This window comes from Echeneis naucrates, chromosome 11, assembly GCF_900963305.1.
Source record: "Echeneis naucrates chromosome 11, fEcheNa1.1, whole genome shotgun sequence".
NCBI lineage: Eukaryota > Metazoa > Chordata > Actinopteri > Carangiformes > Echeneidae > Echeneis > Echeneis naucrates.
The window spans coordinates 9,759,031-9,777,813 of NC_042521.1; the positions used below are offsets into that span (position 1 = coordinate 9,759,031).

An 18,783-nucleotide genomic window follows, 5' to 3' on the forward strand; every position below is an offset into this window, starting at 1 on the left:
CAAATTCATGGCTGTTCAATCAGATCTCTGGCTTCTTAATCACCTCACCAAATGCTTTCACTGGCCAAGATCTTCTTTTTCTTCCAGATGAAAAGCATTAGGTCTAATCTGTGCACTCACCCCAGTTGTAGCCAAAATACACAGCCCTACTGTTTGACATGGAAAATATGCATATGGTGCTATGCTCACAATGTATGGTAATGAAATCATAACAGAGGTTGTGTAATCAGCCCCTAAATTAAAGACAGAGGTTTAAAACAGAAACTGTAGCTTGTTTCATGGATCTTAGATTGATTGAACTTTACCTTTTTTTTTTTTTTTTTCTTTTTTTTTTTTGAAGGAGAACATGTTAGCGCAGTGTAAATGTAGCAAGGATGCATACGTTTATTTTACTGGATGACATTATACTAACAACATACCAAAAGAATCATCATCAAGTGGTTTCTTAGTTACTGATTAATGTGCAAAGGTAAGCTACCTTGAAGAACAGAACAAATGATAAAAGTATGCAGCACAAGCCGTAATATAGGCGTGAGGGTGACAGTTAGTTTAAGATAGAATTGACTTTCTCTTCTCCTAAAATGCTGCCATAATAACATAATTAATTGTGTCATTAATAAAAAAGGTCCTTAGATACCCAGTCCACTGGTACTGTGATTTCCATAACTGGGCCATTTTATGGATTAATAGTGTGTATGAAGAATCACTCATGACAGTTTTCCTCTGAGGATGGTCAATCTTAACTGCACTGCTAATTAACCAAATTGAGGGAGAACTGCTGCAGCATGACAGCTCTTTGACCACAGATGACAGTGGTACTGAGCCACAGACACACAACTGGTTCACTGTGGGTTGCAGCCTGGTCTTTATGCCTTACAACCTGCTCTTCAACACCCTGCTGTGCCAACATTCCCCCTGTTTACTGATCTGTTGCTCCATTCCATACTGCTGTACTGCCTCCAGTGGACCAGAAAGATTCACACAGGGACTAAACTAATTCTGTCTGCTGCTGCCAGAGCCACATTAGGTACTTAGAAGTGAATTGGCTGATTCTATCAATGGTTGTGTCTCCACTTTTAACTTTTGCTCCCTGGACAGCTGTAAACTCTGCTTGCCTCTTCTCTGCCTCCTATATTCAGAGAAACGCAGCCATCAGGGGGAAGCTTGGACAGCTATTGTGTTGTAGGACTACCAACCATCAGACGCACACAACTTATTACTTAAGATGCCTAAATTGCTGTTTATGAAATGATGTTTAATAAATAGTGAAATATGGTGATTCACTTGTTTCCTGGATCACAGATTACTCGACAGAAAGGCCATAGTTTATCTCTGGGACAGTAGGATGGAGCAGCAGGATGGAGCTCCACAGGGCACTGCTCTGGCTCGGTTTCTGTTTCACATCGTATACAGCAGACTTCAATTACAACTCTGAGTCTTGACACATCCAGAAATACTCGGATGATGCCGCTATTGTGGCATGCATTGTGGAAGGACAGGATCTTAAAAGCCTTCAGTGACTGGAGTCTGAAAAACTGCCTCCTACAGAATACCTCAAAGGCAAACGAACTGATAGTGGATTTCCAAAAGTCCAAACAGCCAGAGTGATTCAATTAGAATGTATACAACTAGCAGCTCTGAAAATCGCCAACTAAATTGTTTCATCCATAAAGTTTATGTAAAAACTCAGATGTGTTATGTGCCAGACAATTTGTTGAAAGGAAGCAGATTGTATATTCATGAATAACCACCTGTTATTCTTATTCAATGCTCAAATGGAGATTTTAAAAAGCACAGTACAAAAAAACTTTTGAATGGTGAATGCAAATTGCAGTTGTATTTTATGTTTCATTTTCCATTCGACTTCATAAAATTCTGCTTTCCATCCCTCATTTTTGTTGGTCATAGTCTCACAGCAGTAACCCATGACCACCTTTGTTTTATGATTTGGATTAAAGTGCAATGTGCAGAAGTCCAAATGCTGCATCCTGATGCCAAAAGCTTATTATAGTCTTTTTTTAATTCCATGATTTTAAATTCAACAGCAAGTGAAATTGCCCTAACATGTCATGCCCAGCACTACTCTGTACCTTTGTCTTTTCTCCATGGAGCCGAGAATAAAAAAAAATCCCTGGATGCTAAGTTTGGCTTTTTCTATAGCTGACATATGTTTACATGTGCATGTGCACACACATTTTTCAATTTTTCAAATTTGATAAAGAAGGGAGACAGAAAGAGACAGGAAGCCAGGGGGAGATTGAACATAATCATGAGATGACGAAAGAAAAAAGACAAAAGGTCATGGAGAAAAGACAGTTAAGGCTGGCAAAAGAATGAACCAGGGGATTTGGGGCCAGGGATGTCTGGATTGCGACAGCCTGAAGAGAAATGAGCATCCCACACACAGATGTTCACAATCAGTACCACAGGAAATTAATAATAATAATAATCATAATGATGAACGCTGTGACAACTGGGAGATTCAGGAGGTAGTGATTGATTGGATGATAATTCTGTGCATTGGCTTGTGGGATTATTTACTTTGGAGGGGCTGCAGGGGACACAAGCAGAAAATATCTAACTAATTAATCCAGTTTGGTTTCAGCTGTCAGAATAAAAGAGGGAAAACAAAAAAGAATAGAAGTCAAAGAAAGTTGAAAAAGCAGCATACAGTCAGCCTGTAAACTGAGTTTGTCCCCTGAGAAATGGTCGAATTGACCAGACATTCAGATAATGTCAGCATGGAATTCCATCAATGGTCGTACAAATTGAGTCCTAATTGAGATACTGCTGTGATTTTTTCCACAAGGGTGAAAGTTACATAGAGACAACATGGGAAAAAAAACTGTCAGAATCTGAAAGCCTTCTTCAAGTGTATCCAAACTATAAACCTGCTGCAGCTCCTCAGATAAGCAGCTGCACTGTAGCAGAAATACAAATTCTGCTTGTAGCTCTAGCCTTTTGAAATGAACTTCCTCAAAAACATGAGCCTACCAAAATGATCTACACGTTGCCTGAGGCAGCAGTGTTGTAAACCTCATCAAAAAGACAGACAATAAAGTCAGATAGAACATTCCTGGTTTGATTTATCTAAGAGGATGAAGCTGGAGGGTATGCAGGGCTGAGGGGGGAGGACAAAGGCTTATCTGTTCAGTAATAGTCTGAAAAAAGCCTTTCAAGTTTCCTGAACCTAATAAATTCTATAGATGTGCTTTTTTCTGTATTTTTTGGGGCAAATACCTTAACACAGTCCAAGAAAAAACATTTTGTTTGTACAAGCACTGCAGTTTCATTGAATTCTTCAGTCAAAACAATTAAAGTAAATGGACTGAATCTTCAAGCCCTGTTAACCTACTCCACTTTGAACTTCGACTGTTTCCGCACAATTTTAACTACAAATGTGTTTTAAACTTCAAATGGGTTCAAGAATGGGTCAAAAGACTTTGAACTATTAAATCATCCTTCAGTTTTCTATTGTATTTTTTTCCTAGGTGTCTATGAGGAAAACCCTCAAAGGGAAGAGTAAATAGCCACAGACACACTGAGTGTGATGTGTGGTTATATCTGGGCTCTTTAATCCCAAAATGTCACCACACAAATCTGCAAACTTGTCTTCATTCACACAATGTAGGTATTTAAGCGGTGACATGCACTGACATTTCGAGGGGGTATTGCTGAAAAAGGGGCAGCCTACTCAATTCAAACATAACCTGTTTGAAGTGAGATGATTATGAGTTGACATTGTATCCATCATGTAAAAGTAAGCAGCTCATGTCTCAAGCTAGAAAAATATTTACCACATCAACACAGCTTCATACTGACTAAAATATTTTATCCAGCAAGATTCAACATTACACTAAAGCCACAGAGCTGAAGTGTTAGTCCAAACGCACCTGATGCCCTCACATTGGCACAGCGTCAGCATATTTTGGCACCCGGTCAGGTGAAGCGGCTCAGCTTTAAGCCCCTCCCATCTCTGAATACATCACACAGTATGTATTTCAATCATAAAGTCGTATTAATTAGTTATGTGGCTTTGAATTTTTTCAGTTGAATTTCAACTAGTTCTGCCTGTATTTATTTAATGAATTCATACACTTTAAACAATACATTTTTCCTCAGGTTGGCAGCTTGTGACTGTGTTGTAATTGAAATATGTATGCAGCTGTATTGCTATTTGGATCAATAGATCCCTTCAGTTGTCCATAGACATCAATGTTAATTGGCCTCTCCACTCTTCAGCATGAACAATTTAAGGAAGTAAGTTTTTGAGGGGAGGTGTTGTGGTACCTTAGTTTGGGCGTCCCGACATTTTTCCCAAGAAACACATTTTGTTTGACAGTGCATCTTTAAAACCGTTAGACTGTATTCACGCTCAAAAAAGGTAATAATGAAAGCATTTTGGTAATCCAATGAGTATCCACACCTATTTTTTTTATTGGAAAATAATAAACATCTTTAGTCAAGCATGCTCTGATTGGCATTCATACATTCATTTATAGAAGAATATTTTCACACCCAAACACACAAAGATGTAGTCATCATGGAAATTCACCAGTCTGCATCTTTTCCTACATTTGTACTGATTTGAACAGTTCAGCATCCATTTAAGAACTTCCTTCAATGTTACAATGATTATTTATAAATCTATAAAAGTTAACGGAGTTGAACAAAAATCCGGAAAAAAAAAGTTGTACCTCTGTGATGGCTACATCCGTACATGCACTCACACACATTTACACACTCGCAACAGAGCTGATTTGCTGCTTAGTATTTCCTCCACCCCACACTTTCTTATGGTTCTGACCCCAGCAAACCGTTTCCAGTCCTGGCCCATGATAGCCGCAGTATTGTTTGGTATGTGGAATAATGCAAGCCTGTCTTAAATCACGTCTCGTTCTGGTCTCACGTCCACTTTTGGCTGATGTTCAGCTGATTGAGACGTCGGCAGGCTCAGTAGGGAGAAAACAGAACCGGTGTGTGTGTCGAACAGATGGGTCCAGGGGCTGGATGCAGCAGCGCCTGGGGGAGGGGCTGACTCTGAAACAGGGCAGGACTTGAGTTTGAAGCAGGCCGGAGAGGGAAGGGGGGCAGTGTTGCCATGGCAGCAGCAGCAGCAGCAGCAACGGAAAGTTGACGCTGTAGGAGACAGGAGGCCAGAGGTTTGGTGAGGTCTTGGTTCTTTTGTAGAGCCAGACGAACCTGGGGAGAAAACAAAGACAAACAAATTATAATCAAGAGTTTGGTTTTTATTTTTTTGTTTGTTTGTTTTTTTACAGAGCTAAACTAAAAGTTTAAGTAGGAAACCAGAGTTTTTACAACTACTTTGCCTATAAAGGTTTATACTGTCCCAACTATCACCACACAATCTAATTGAGAATCTGTTTTTGTTTCTGTTTTGTTTTTTTTATTATCTGCCAAGTTTTTTCCTCAGGAGGAGGTCTCGTCAGACATAAGATCCTTTAAGCCCTATCGCTGGTGATTTGTCTAAGTGGCAGTAGGGAGTGGAGCTTCCTGAAGTAGGCTCTAGAGAGTCAGTGGATGTACACAAACACGCTGATGAGGGTTGAAATATATCAAGCAAGAGCAGGGTACTCACTGCCTGGAAACTCTGGTGACGCTGGGTGGGGGTGTACGGGTTGAACTTAGGCTTGGCTGGTTTACCTGCTGCTCTATCCTTGTGTCTCCTGCTGCTGATGTGCTGGAGGGAAGCAGAGGAACAGGAAGAGAAACTCTCAGATAAATAAACCCTGACAGACAGAGGCAGCAGCACAGAGACTGAGCAGACAAAGAAAGAAACTCGTCCTTTTCTTGAATAACTCGTAAAAAACAACTCAAGGTTTCTAGGCATTCAGGCAGCATGCTGATACCTCGATAGCTCTGACTTTGAGATATATTGAAATATTCACAAGAGGTGTATTTGGAAATTTTTGATTTGACTGACAAGCACAAACAGATGGCTTCGGCCAGTGCCACGCACAATCAGCAGTTCACTGCTAAATATGCATGAGCACCTGGCCAAAGTTAACTTTAAAACAGTCAAATATGAAGACCTACACTACGCATTCACATCACGAACACAGACTCATGTGTTCGGTGAAACACACTCACAGCTTTATATCTTTGTGCTCATTACATCAAAAGTTTTTGATTCAAATTCATTTCCGGTGACAGGTAAAATGTTCACCTATGACCTGGTTGACAACAGTGAGCTGCAAAATTGCATCAGAGTTGACCTTTTCATACCTTTACATGCACAATAGGAACAGACTAGTAAAACGTGAAGAACACGGACTCTGAAAATATATTAAATAAACAAATATATGAAGAAATGAAAATGGGCATTGGTCTAAAAATGATACTGAAGAGCTTTAAAGCTGCATTCTCTTGCATGACCAAGAGGATGGACTCCACTGGACGCAGAAGCTAATGATATAGAATATTACACCATTATTTCTTACTTGATCTATGATCTCAGAAAACGTTTTGTTTCCTGGGGCTGCCATGTGAGTGACTGTACCGAACACAGGAACGTGCCTGACAGTCAGGACAGAGTAAAGCACAGATCAGATCCACCCCTTATTCCTCCTCAGCTCCACCATTTTCCCCAAACACGATTTGCTGTGGTGTTAAAAAACTAAGACAAATTACAAACTCAATGCTTCTAAACAGTAGCGTCCATACGACCATAAAATGTCACAGCTGGTTTCCCCTTGGGCAAGGAGCCAATTGGTCCCGTCACCTGACCAGAGTGTCTGCAGGTTGAGCCATACTGCAGCAGTTGGAAGTTCATTCTTTGCTGCATCATGCACATACAAGACCACACAGACTTAAAATAGCTGCTGAGCCACAAACCTGTTTGAGCTGAGTCTCAGAGTTGACATGCACGTCACAGATCTCACAGTGGAAAGTTTTGTTCTGGAGTCCAGTTGACGCATCAGACGGCACAGCCAGCTTGGCCTTCACCCCTGTTCTGGGGAAAGACTTGATGGCTCCATCGCCACTTCTAGCCTCAAGCATCGTCTTGTGCTTAGTGCCTGTGTAGACATAGTGCCACATCAAGAGACTATGTAAACACAGGATAAAAAGGCAAAGCTTGACTGCTCCGATGAGTTCAGTTTCTCACCACTGTTGTGGGCCTGCAACTGAGAGGCAGAGTTGACAGCCACCTTGCAGAGGGAGCAGTAGAGAAGACGTATAGCCTTCTCTTCTTCTGTCTCCTCCTCAGGCGCAATTCCAATGTCTCCGTCTCTTAGTGTCTCTTTCTCCCTGGTCCTCGGACTGGGTGATGGGGAGGTTTCAGGTGATTTCACAGTTTCGGTGGGGCTGCTGCTCGACGGTGCCACCTCGGAGGTAGAGTTTGGGGCTGAGTGTTCTGAAATAAAAGAAGAAGTCAGAACAATATGACATTAATAAGATAGCGTGCAGAAACTAGCTACCTAACTAAGAAAACAGACAAAAAGGGAGACGAGGACAGTGGAATGATCGGGGAACAAATATTTCTGCATATTTCTGTATTCCTGCACTCTTACAGTGTACTGAAATAAAAATGTTGACTTGCTCAAAGAAAGAGATAAAATCTCACCAAGCTACAGGTGATAGTTTCTATCACCCTCTTTAATCGCAGTAATAATCACTGATTTCCTCTAGGATCTGTGTCTCAGCCTTTTGATGAACACTTTGGTATAGAAATGATTTGGCTCTGTTATCTTTTGTGAAGGTTTCCCTGGAGGAGTGTCTGCTGATTTAAGGATTCAGTCTTTGCTAATAACAATGATGAGCTCTGCCTAGCTGAGAAGGTTTCCGCTTGTGACCACTGATTTCCCACGCTGAAAGCCCAACAAGGCTTTTTGCTGCAGTTATTCTAAAAAGCGTCCCTGCCACCTCACCCACTTCCCTAAAACTAACTCTAAACTAGAAATGATGACTTGTTCTTTCTCTCCAACAAACAAACTCGTATCAGCGATGTTGAGAAAAAAAAAAAATCCTCAATTTCTTTCCTCTTTACCTTGCAGCAAAAATGTAATACATTCAATCCTTACCACCCACACGCAAAATGCGAAAGGAAAACATCAGCACAGGTACATACATATACACACACATTTGACACACCTCCACATTTGTGCTGATGGATTTCCGTCAGCACACATTTTCTGTAGATTCCTTCACACAGTGAACAGCTACTCACAGATCATATGCAAAGTGTTTTTGGTGGTTTTGACCTCACGAATGGGATCGGTATATGTAGACATGAATAAGGAGCAGGGGATAATGCTCTGATACCTTTGATCTCTTCACGGTGAAAACCAGAACAGCAGGAGGTTTATCACATCAAAGAGAAAAGTCATGACTGGGAAAAGAAGGTTTGATTAGATATCTGCAGACACACATGTCCAGAGGATGAATGTGTGTCTGCAGAGACACACGCACCTCCTGACGTAGCTTCAGAGCTGGAGGGCTGTGAGCAGGACGACAAGAGCATTTGCAACGTGGGTTCCTGGGCGACTGGTTCAGAGGTCCTGATCTTTGTATCTGGGGTGTCCAGGGATTTCAGACGTTTTGCATGTTTGGTGCCACTGTAATGGGAAGACGCCTGCACCTGTGTGCACAACAGCAAACACAAAAGTAGCTGACTTAGGTTTATAAACCTCCCAATGTTTTTACCTGAAGCAACAAAGCCTGACTTGAATGTAATAGAAATGCAGCGTAGATGCTGCTCTCATACCAACATTGATCAGCAGACAAGTAAATCAAACTTTGGTATGTTTCCGCTGTAGGTGGTTGATTACATTATTTGCAATTGCAAAGAGCGATTTCTGTGCTGCACCTTCTCAGTTGTCAGCTGTCTCTTGAAATAGGAATGACGATAACGTATTTCAGCACAGCACCATATAGTCCATATGAATCATTCTGTAATGAGTGCACTAGAAAAAACAATGTTCCAGTTAGGTCAAAACTTAGAAGTGTGCACATTGCACCAACCGATTTAAGAAATCATCAGCTGTAGCCCATCAGGACCAGTCTTGCAGCCAAATACAAGGGCAGGTCTACTCAGCTGTTCAACTGTCATTCAAGGGTGTGTGTGAGAATTACAAGTACCCTGAAAGAAAAACAATTCAAAGTGCGTTTCCCACAGGACACCACCCACTTCAGAGTTGAATTTGAGTCGACAGACTCCGCAGGAACTGGGCTTCCTCTTCAGTGGTGAGGTTAACCCAAAGTTTGGACCAATCACAGCATTGTGGACATGATCCATCTGCAACAGAAACAGACATGTAGCATTAATACCATGACTGGTTTAGGATTGTAAAAGACAAGACTGAGTAGGTAGTGAACGCAGTCACCTAAGTTTTAAATGACATGCTGTCTGCAAGCGAATGTGTTCCTTTTAGGAGAAAAAAAAAAAAAAAAAAAAAAAAAAAAAACTTAATATCTCTGTGTAGATGCAGGGGCTTGTAAGTAACAGCTGAATGGGGGAGTAGATGATCTTGAACCCAGTCTGGAGCACAAGCACAACAACAAGTATACACAGCTGGTGTACCACTCAACAAATACAGACGTGCATACATTACCACCAATCATTCACCAGAGCAGGCATGAAAATATTCATATTGTGAAAATGTGCTTTAGAGATAGCAGAGCCGTAACAGGGTTCGAGTGGAATTGGCCTTGAACTTCAATCCTAGGTCAAACCCTGGATAATCCCTTTTTCTGCATCTCCTCAACAAAAGGCAACATAACTAACAGGAACAGCTGGGAAGTAGGTGTTAACTTATATGCCGACATTTTTCTGCAGTGAAAACATGTCCTTATTGGAATCCAATTGGACCACCATGGAGCCAGCTTAACATGTCCTCTGCTCGCCATAATGGACAAACCACAAGATTTTAACAGCCATCTTTAAAACCTGCAGGGGCTGAAAGCTTCTTTGTCCAGCCCTGTTCCAAGAAGACTGCAGGACACTGACCCTGCAGACGGTGTTTCCACTGAAACAGTTTGAAGTGAAGGTGGAGTTATGAAGCACTCCCTGCACAGTGTGATTGGTTACCAAAAGGATTCAGATTTTTTTAAAGAACATGATGCACTGGGGTGTTTTGCTTGCACTGTACTGCAAAAAAATAAATATATATTAGTCATAACATGACCTTTAGGGTTAGGGTTAGGGTTCATCTGTGTGCATAATACTGACCACACAATGATGTGCACTTCTGGACATTCCCACCTCAAGGTTTTAATGAGCACATATACAGAACTCAATAAAATCCAACTGGCCTGTGTGGAGCAAAGCAAACCTATTACTTGTGATGAAATGTAGGGGAGTCATATAACCAAGGAAGGCTTTATGGAAATGTGGCTGGAGGTGACGTAAGAATTTATGTGATGTTATAGGTCTGCCAGCTCGTGCTATAAACCCTGGAAAAGATGTAGCACTGCACTGGAGATAGTTTCTGTTCCTTTAGTGCCAAATATGAAATTTTCACCTTTCAAAAGCTAAAAAAAAAAAAAAAAAAAAATTGAAATTCTAAATAAATAAAGAAATCCAACAGAATGCCTGTATCTGTGAGTGCTTGTCTATGTATGCCTGTGTGTGCTCTTGTTCGTTTTCTTTGATCATCACTGCAGGCGGCTGTGCTGGAATGCATGTCTTCACTTATCAGTCTCTGATCTCCCTCTGTTTCCCTGAAGCTGTTTGCACATATAAAACTCACAAAGACAAATAGACAGAAAATTTATTTCCCCATGTGACATGCAAAAAGAAAAAAAAAATGCAAATCAAAAAAAATTATACGGATCAAGAAGCTGTCCGTAAGATGTTTGCTATAAAGGCTGTGTAGAGCTTTGCCACATTAATCATATATTAGATGGTGAGCATTGTTGGGTCTTTCTCTGAATGAGTCTGAACAGTTTAGTGTCAGATCATTATGAGCGTGTGTTCCTCCCTCCACAGCTCCATGACGCCAGCTGACCTTCCATCACACATTCCTCACTCCCCCCTCCATCTGCTCCCCTCTCCCTTCACCTCTCTCCCCCACCCCGCACTCTGGGATGGACCAGCACCTGTAGCAAAGTCATTTTGCCCTTTTTACTAGCTGGCTGTTCCCCCTTTATCCTGCACTCATACATACTACATCATCTCCTGAAACAAATCCATGCTTATTGTAGCATTAAAAGCAGCACATCTAATGGAAAGTCCAATAAAGAAAAACATGGAGCATCACCGATAATCAACACATATCCTTTCGAAACTTCTCTTGATGAAAGAAGCAGTCAGTGGTGATGGGTCAGACACTCTCAGCTCCAGGCAGTGAATTAAGGCTGAAACATATTGTCGAGTGAAGCAAAGCAGACTTTTACCTGGAGCACAGTCAAGAGGCTCAACATTTATAATGACGAATGCTCCTGGATTTACATTATGTACCAGCTTGAGACTTAAGTGTAAATGGAGGACGCCAAGCACCTAAAACAGGAAGGTTGTGATGAATGAGCTGCTGTTGTAGGTTCTTTGTCATTTAAATGATTATTTGCTTGGAAACAAACACACTTTTTGTTTCCAATGTAGAAAAGAAATAACACAAAACTAGCCAGTGAAGTCCCAATTTGCAGCACTGGATACCTGGATCACGACAAACATCCACACACACACACGCACCGACACAAGTACAACAATGTAACCATGACAACCCACGTGGGCACCAAACAAACTCCTGCACAGTTCTTTACAGAGGCCAACACAGAGTGCACTTACATTCAAATTAGGCTGCCACACACACACCAAAAGAAAAGAACTCAGAACAGATTCAGCAAGTTCAGCTGTGTCGCCACTTATTATAACAACAACAGGTTCAAATCAGAGGAGGGAGAAGAGTCCCTTCATACTACAGTTTCCTATTAATTTTGCTGAGCAAAATATACTTATATAATAGTTAATATGCTAAAAAGACAACAGTTTGTCTTATCAGGTTTTCTTTCAACAAATTATCAATAAAATAGTCAAAAAGCGGCAAAAAGGAACGCTTTGTACTCACCTCAAAGGTACCATTCATATAACAGACAAACAATTGACTAGCTCATTCAACTGAAAAGTAGTCATGAACTGTTTAGCTAATTGTTTATTTTAGTAATTTAAGCAAATATACCAAAGTTCAATAGCTCCAGGTATTCTAATGAGAGGACTTATTGCTTTTCCTGTGATGAGACAATAAACAAAGGAGTCAGGTGTAGCAGGGGCTGTGACTGCAGGATGTGAGAAATGAAATAAAAAGAAAGGAAAAAAAAGACACAGCAGCTTTCAGTAGGGATGCAGAGAAGGGGATGTGACTCAACAACAACAAAGAGCTGTTCTTACTCCGACTTAAAAGTGAAGGTCGTCCACTGGGAGAAAGTGGAGGTGACTAACAATTTCATTGAGATTTCTTTAGAAAAATGCCCTTTTTCTTTTTTTAAAAAACAAAAAAGGATCAGGTGGAGAAAGGAATGGAGAGATGAGGAGCCGAGAAACCAGAAAAGCATATGAGAGCATGAGGAATGGGGAAGCTGATAGCAGAAGAGAAAGTGGAAAATACATAAAAAGAGAAGACTAAACTGAAGGGGGTGATGGAGCAAGAGTATTGCAGGAGAGTAGAAAAGATAGAAAGGCCAAAGAGATGAGGAGAGCAGCGTGAAGCAACAGAGTAGGGAGCCAAGTCCCAGAGCAATGCCCCATTTCTCCTCAGGTGGCTTTTTTGCCATTGAGAATGAGGTTGCACAAAAAACAACCCTGACACTAACTGTCCAACAAATACACAGTCGATTTTAAACTTTGAAACCCCTAGTTTGTCTTTCTGCATCTCCTCTGAACATCTAAGGGCGCATCACAGACTAGCGATGAGAAAAAAAATAAAGAAAAGGGAGGAACAAAGGGAAAATAGTGTGTTTTGTTTGAGAGTGACTATTTGGCAAGATTCAGTGATGGGCTTATTAGTGGTTTTCAGCCTCTTCGCTTCATATTGGGTTTGGTATCAATGTGTGTGAGGACAAAAAAACAAAACAAAACATGTTTTCTTAGCTTTATATCCTCAAAACAAACACACAAAAATCGAAATATTGGTTTGTCATGGCAGTGAGAACGTTGCGTAGTCTAGCTGCATTACATCATTCAGTCCATTACATATTGATCCACACCAGAAAAATGATTTCACACATCATACAGCCAGGAGGATATGGAAACATACAGCACAGTCTTTTAAAGCAGACGTCAGCCCACCTGACACATCAACTCTCCTCAGGGTTTGCACTTGGCCAGCTTTGGCTCTCTCCACCCTCACCCTTCATGAGCACCGGGGCAGAGACAGCTCTGAGAAAAAGGCTCTGCGTGAGGAATACCAAGGAATCAGCTCCACCCCTCAGGTGGTGTGGAAATGTCACAGCTCTCTGCATCAGAGCTGATATATTTGGAAAGATGTGGGCAGCGTGCTTATACATCTGTGTACAGAGAGGATGACTCCACACAGGCAGAGTCCTTCATGAAATCACAGCAGGGATCACCACCACAGTCACCGTCTGAGGGTTCGATTTCTTTTGAATGAGTGCGGTGGGTAAGATTATGGTCGCTACGACGACTAGTGACTGACAGTACTCACATCAGTGAAACCAGGCAGCAGGTGGAAGGGGAGGAGGGGCTTCAGGTCAGGGGAGGATTGGGTCCTGCACAGCATAGGACGGGCCAACGGCGACACAACGCTGTGACACATATTACCTAGGAGCAGCATGACAGGGAGAAGACATAAACACATGGTGCAGTGACTTAGTGGTGACAAAATGTTTCTTTATAGAGAGCACAAGATGAAAACACGCTGCACTGAAAGGTTTCTGTGCTCAAAAATAGATCACATCGTGTCAGGACTGGATGTTAATATGCGCGATTGCATTAATATTGTTAAAGGCCTGTGTTGACTGAAGTGCATCCTTTAAATCAGCACAGTTACGTGTCATGAATTAACAAAATGAATTCAAATACGAAACAAATTAACCCACTGTGAAAGAGTGAAGAGACTGAAATATGGTAAAGTGTCAGACCAAAGACCTCTTCATTGAAACACCCACACTTCACACCAGCAGTAGTCTAAAATGTTAGAGTAAAATTTTAAAGTTGTACGGGAAGCAGACACAGAAGGTAATACTACTGTTGCTTCAGTGCAGTGCTGAGGTCCTTGTCACTTTGTGTTTAAGGTCCTATCTCTACTTCAGTGTACTTGAGAGCACAATAATAATGCTCTTTACACATCAAGATATTTTAAAGAGAAAACATGACTCATTGCCACAGATTACACAAATAAATCTTGTGTACACATCAATCTATTTGCAAGAATAATCATATCATATCACATCACATCAGTTTTTTACTGCACAAATATTTTCTCCTGTTTCATTCCTTTGTGTAGTGAGTGACAAAGAAAGAACCTAGTTCACTTCCAAAACAGATGATTATAGCAGCATGTGTATAATTGTGCTGGGTGGAAAATGTATCGATTATTCCACCATGTTTCTAAAAGCATAACACATTAGAGCTGCAATAAATAATATCCAGGCGTTGTTATTTTACATGACTAACAGCCAGAAATCCCAAGATAGGCAGTTTAGTCCAATAGCTCAGATAAAGAGCCAGGAAAAGTTAACATTAGATAAACTTGACCTATCAAGTGTTTGGAAATTTGGATGAAACACGACCCAAACCATTAATCAAATACTATCAAATGGGAATTACCATGACCGTTACCATGCGCGCGCGCGCACACACACACACACAATAAACCCGTTATATCAAACTTTCATTTAGACACGGACACACGCGGCTCTGCGGCCTCAACGAAAAGTGCGTGCGATTCGCTTCTCGTTTGTGTTGCCGAGCGCTGATTGTGAGTCTTGTTTCGTGTAGTTCTCCGAGTCTGATTACAGTTTGATTCGGGACCAGCCGGCGTGTGTAATCATCAGAATCACAATCTCAACACGCCCATCCGCTCTGCTATTAGTCTGATTACCTTCAATCAGCCCCCCAAAACTGCGCCGACTGAATGTATGATACAAGAGACACGTGGATGGAGAGACTGCACACAAACACACAAACACACACACATAGTCAGACACTCAGTCACTTTCTGAACCAGGACATTAAAAAGTAAGTGTCCAGTATTAGCTGTAATAATATCTATCAGGTATTTCACCCCCACTCATCACAATAATCGGGCATGTTAAATCTTTCCTTTTTGGGCAGATGCAGACTGATCTGCTGTCTTCTGTGTGCAGGTGACTGACTTCACTGAGCTCTCATTCATTTCAACATAGCAACAAGTGATTCCGCTGCGCTACCACCACAACCACCACCACCACCATCATCATCATCAGCAGCAACAACAACAACAACAACTCTTCCGATCGTTTACATACCAAAATACATTGCGGCGCCAAGTGAAATCCGGCTGTTCAGTGTTTGGTCAAAGTGTTTTTCATCCCCCGGCAGCTCCTCCACGGCCTGTCTCTCCTCTGTCTCTCCTCTGTCTCTCCTGCGGCGCCGACACTGCTCCTTCCTATCTGGATTCCCTCCTCCTCCTCCTCCTACCTGCCCCGCCCCTCATCCTCCTCCTTTTCTTCCTCTTCCTCCTCCTACTGCTCTTCTTCCTCATCTCCTCACGATTCGTGTACAAGTCCACCCCTGACTGTATCTGCATTACTCAGAAATGGGTTCTTAAAAAGAATGGACAGAAATTACTCTGATCAACGTACCAGAGCGCGCGCGCACACACACACACACACACACACACACAAAACAAGCACATTTGGGTTGATACAGCAGAGTATCATTTCATATAGCGCCACAAAAAAATGGAGACGGGTGCTAATCAGAGAACTTCTGCAGCTCACTGTGAATTGTAAATAATACTGGGTTACGAACAGAATGAGAGGAAATCCCGGTCCGGGTCACAGTGGGCCTTCTTGTCCACAGACTTCCCTCCTGGGCCGCTGTCGTTGGGAAGGAGCCCTGCGCAGCTCATATCCTGTTCTGTAGCTGTTTCCTCTCAGGCCCTCAGTATTTTTTTAACACATCTCGGAGCATTCGGTGCGTAGAGAGGAAACTACAGCACAACACAAGCCAAAAATATCAGGCACGCATGTAAGCTACGCATCAATGCATCCACTCCCACTTAAGAGGGGTAGGTACATATGCACATCCTCAGAGAGCTCAGTTGGCAAGATGACCTGGGTTCAACTTCCTTGTCCTCAAGCCCGAGCACGCTTCCCCGCTGTATGTCAGCAAAGTGGACAGCAACATGTGTTTTCCCACAGCCCAAAACCCCAGAGAGATTTGGTCCAGGAAGGCTGCCGATTCAACAACAGTTTCCCTCAACACAAACATGCACTCTCACTGTCCCCGCACAATCCCTGCTTTTCATTAGGCATACAAAATTGTAATATTTGTGATTAAAAAGCACTGACGGCGCCACAATGGCCTGCGTAACAAAAAGTGGCATCAAACAAGACAGCACCTGCCTTGCAGACATTCTTTACTCAGTGAAATTATTCTCTGTGTGAAGTGCACCTAAATACATAACCATGATACAGACACGCTCAATGTACATCTCTAGGCTGAGCCACTGTCTGAGCTGTACTTCCATCTACACACTTTATGGAACTAAAGCAGAAAAGGAAGAGAAAATGGAATACACACATGGAAATAACTACTCATAAACTCAATTTAACGCCCATTTTGTCACTTACTGTATTGCCAGACGTTTTGTGTTTCTCTGAGAAAAAGCAGAGCATTTTTAGGGGTTGGGTGGTATTATTGCCTTCTTTCCTTCCCTCCTTTGGAATGAGCAGCTGTGAAGTTTCTGTGAGACTCTCTCTCACACACACACACACACACACACACACACACAGTTGGAAGCTCAGGGTTTTATATTCTAGTTTTAGCCAGATGTCTTATTTCGTCAAGTGTAAGAACTGCGCCAAGGTAAGAAATCACCATCGAAGTCGTGGAGTGAAACTTGGTTCTGATTGGTAGGATGTTGGGTCAGCTCTTAAAAATTTCTAAGTCAATGTATCTGTGGTCAGGGCAGCTACAAGAAACCTGGCAAAAGTCACGTATCATTATTTGGGTATTTTACCTTATTATTCTGATATAACTGAAAAAGTAACGATTCACAGACTAAAACATGGTCTGCCTGCTATTCTGCAGATCTCACCACTTAAGCACAAATGTAAACTCAGCAGAGAGATCGCATATCACACTGGAGACGATGTGTTAATGTCACTCCTGTTTTACACTGTTTCAGGTCTCAGGTTTCAGCTTGAAGCGGCACTCAAATAATTGCTTGATGCATCACTTTACACCTGCAGCCATTTAGCATTACAGACTCACAGACAAACACTATGGCTGTCATGGTAACTGAGGTATGTAATGTTAAGTGGACTGACGCTGAGGCGCTCTGTCGTTGGCCGCCTGTTAATTGCATGCCAGAAAGGAAACTTGTGACCCCAGCGGGGCCTTGAATGAAGATGGCCAAGCTCAGCAGGTTCCATTATGAAATGAAAGGAGGCAGTTAACTTACCTATATGGGAGGGAGACACAATCAAACATAAGAAAGCAGACAGTTGGTATGGGAAGTGTTTTTGTGTGTGCGTGTGTGTGTGTTTTTATCTCATAATAAATTGAGCTGATACTAAGCAGTTCAAGTCTTCAAGCGAGGGCGATAAACACTCAGCAGTCACTCCCAGGCAATGATCCACCTCTCAGCTCATTTTCAGCTGTCTCCATTGTGCATTTTGGGGAGCAGAGAGTCTGAACACGCAGCAAACCATCAGCTCACCTCTCCTTTTGATTGGTCGCCATAACAACATCACCATGGTAATCTGTGTGCATTAACTTTGATTCTATTTATGCGATGATGTCAGCTGACGAAAAATCTCAAATTCCTCTCTCTGCTGATATGCTGTGACAGACGCAGGATGATGGAGGAATGTGGGCTGTCACACACTCCTGTGTTTGGACTTTGGCGCTACGTTTGCATGAGCAGAATCATGCGCACACCCACACAGTTTGACACAGTACCAACTCACATATCTGGCTGTCAGTGGCAGGTGCCTGTTCAGGAGCTTTGCACTTTTATATTATTTTTTATATGCTCACAGAATGCTAAATGATAGCAACTTTGTAAGAAGACTCACCAAACTACCATGAAAGCTGCAGTTCTGACCAACAGAAGCAATTTAGTTGAGTCTGTCTTGTGCGGGCACAGAAACATGAGGACAAAGGGAGCCGGGTTTGACGGTCTGGTGGACAATTTACCTGCCGAGCCAAGCCACAATTAAGGCAAGTTCACACTGAGAAAAACAGACTAAAGGTGAAGAGAATAGAGATTTTATTTATTTATTAATTTTTTTAAATCTTGCATACATGAATGAAAGCTTGCATCATTTGTTCGCTTTGCAGGTTTGTGGTAACAGATACACCTGTCAGTCTGTCTGTGCCACCAACAGGCACAGAAAGCAGAAATAGACAGAATAGCAGAATAAAGCTCTTGTGAAGCCACCTTGGAAAAATTCTGTGGAATCAGGAATCGTAGAGTAGGAGAGAGGAGAAGGACAAAAATGAATAATGGACTACATAGTAAGTCTGGGATTCAGTGAAGCTCTGTGGGGTCAAATGTCAAAAGAATACAAAGGTCACAATTAAACCCATACAGCTGTGATGCTGTGACTTTAAAGTCTCTGAGGATGAGAGTTTCAGCAGAGAGAAGGTGGTGAGGA

At 41.9% G+C, this 18,783-nt stretch overlaps 1 protein-coding gene across 1 annotated transcript; it reads right to left on the reverse strand.

Moving 5' to 3' along the window:
• Positions 1-4,413: 4,413 nt before the first annotated feature.
• On the reverse strand, positions 4,414-15,547 carry LOC115051049 (zinc finger protein 385D-like). Its single transcript, XM_029514315.1, has 8 exons — positions 15,424-15,547; positions 13,620-13,735; positions 9,149-9,256; positions 8,431-8,599; positions 7,127-7,375; positions 6,856-7,037; positions 5,600-5,701; positions 4,414-5,202 (listed from the first exon to the last, which is right to left on the reverse strand). Exons 1-8 carry the CDS (start codon positions 15,431-15,433, stop codon positions 4,954-4,956), a joined length of 1,185 nt encoding a protein of 394 aa, XP_029370175.1. The 5' UTR covers positions 15,434-15,547; the 3' UTR covers positions 4,414-4,953.
• Positions 15,548-18,783: the final 3,236 nt, after the last annotated feature.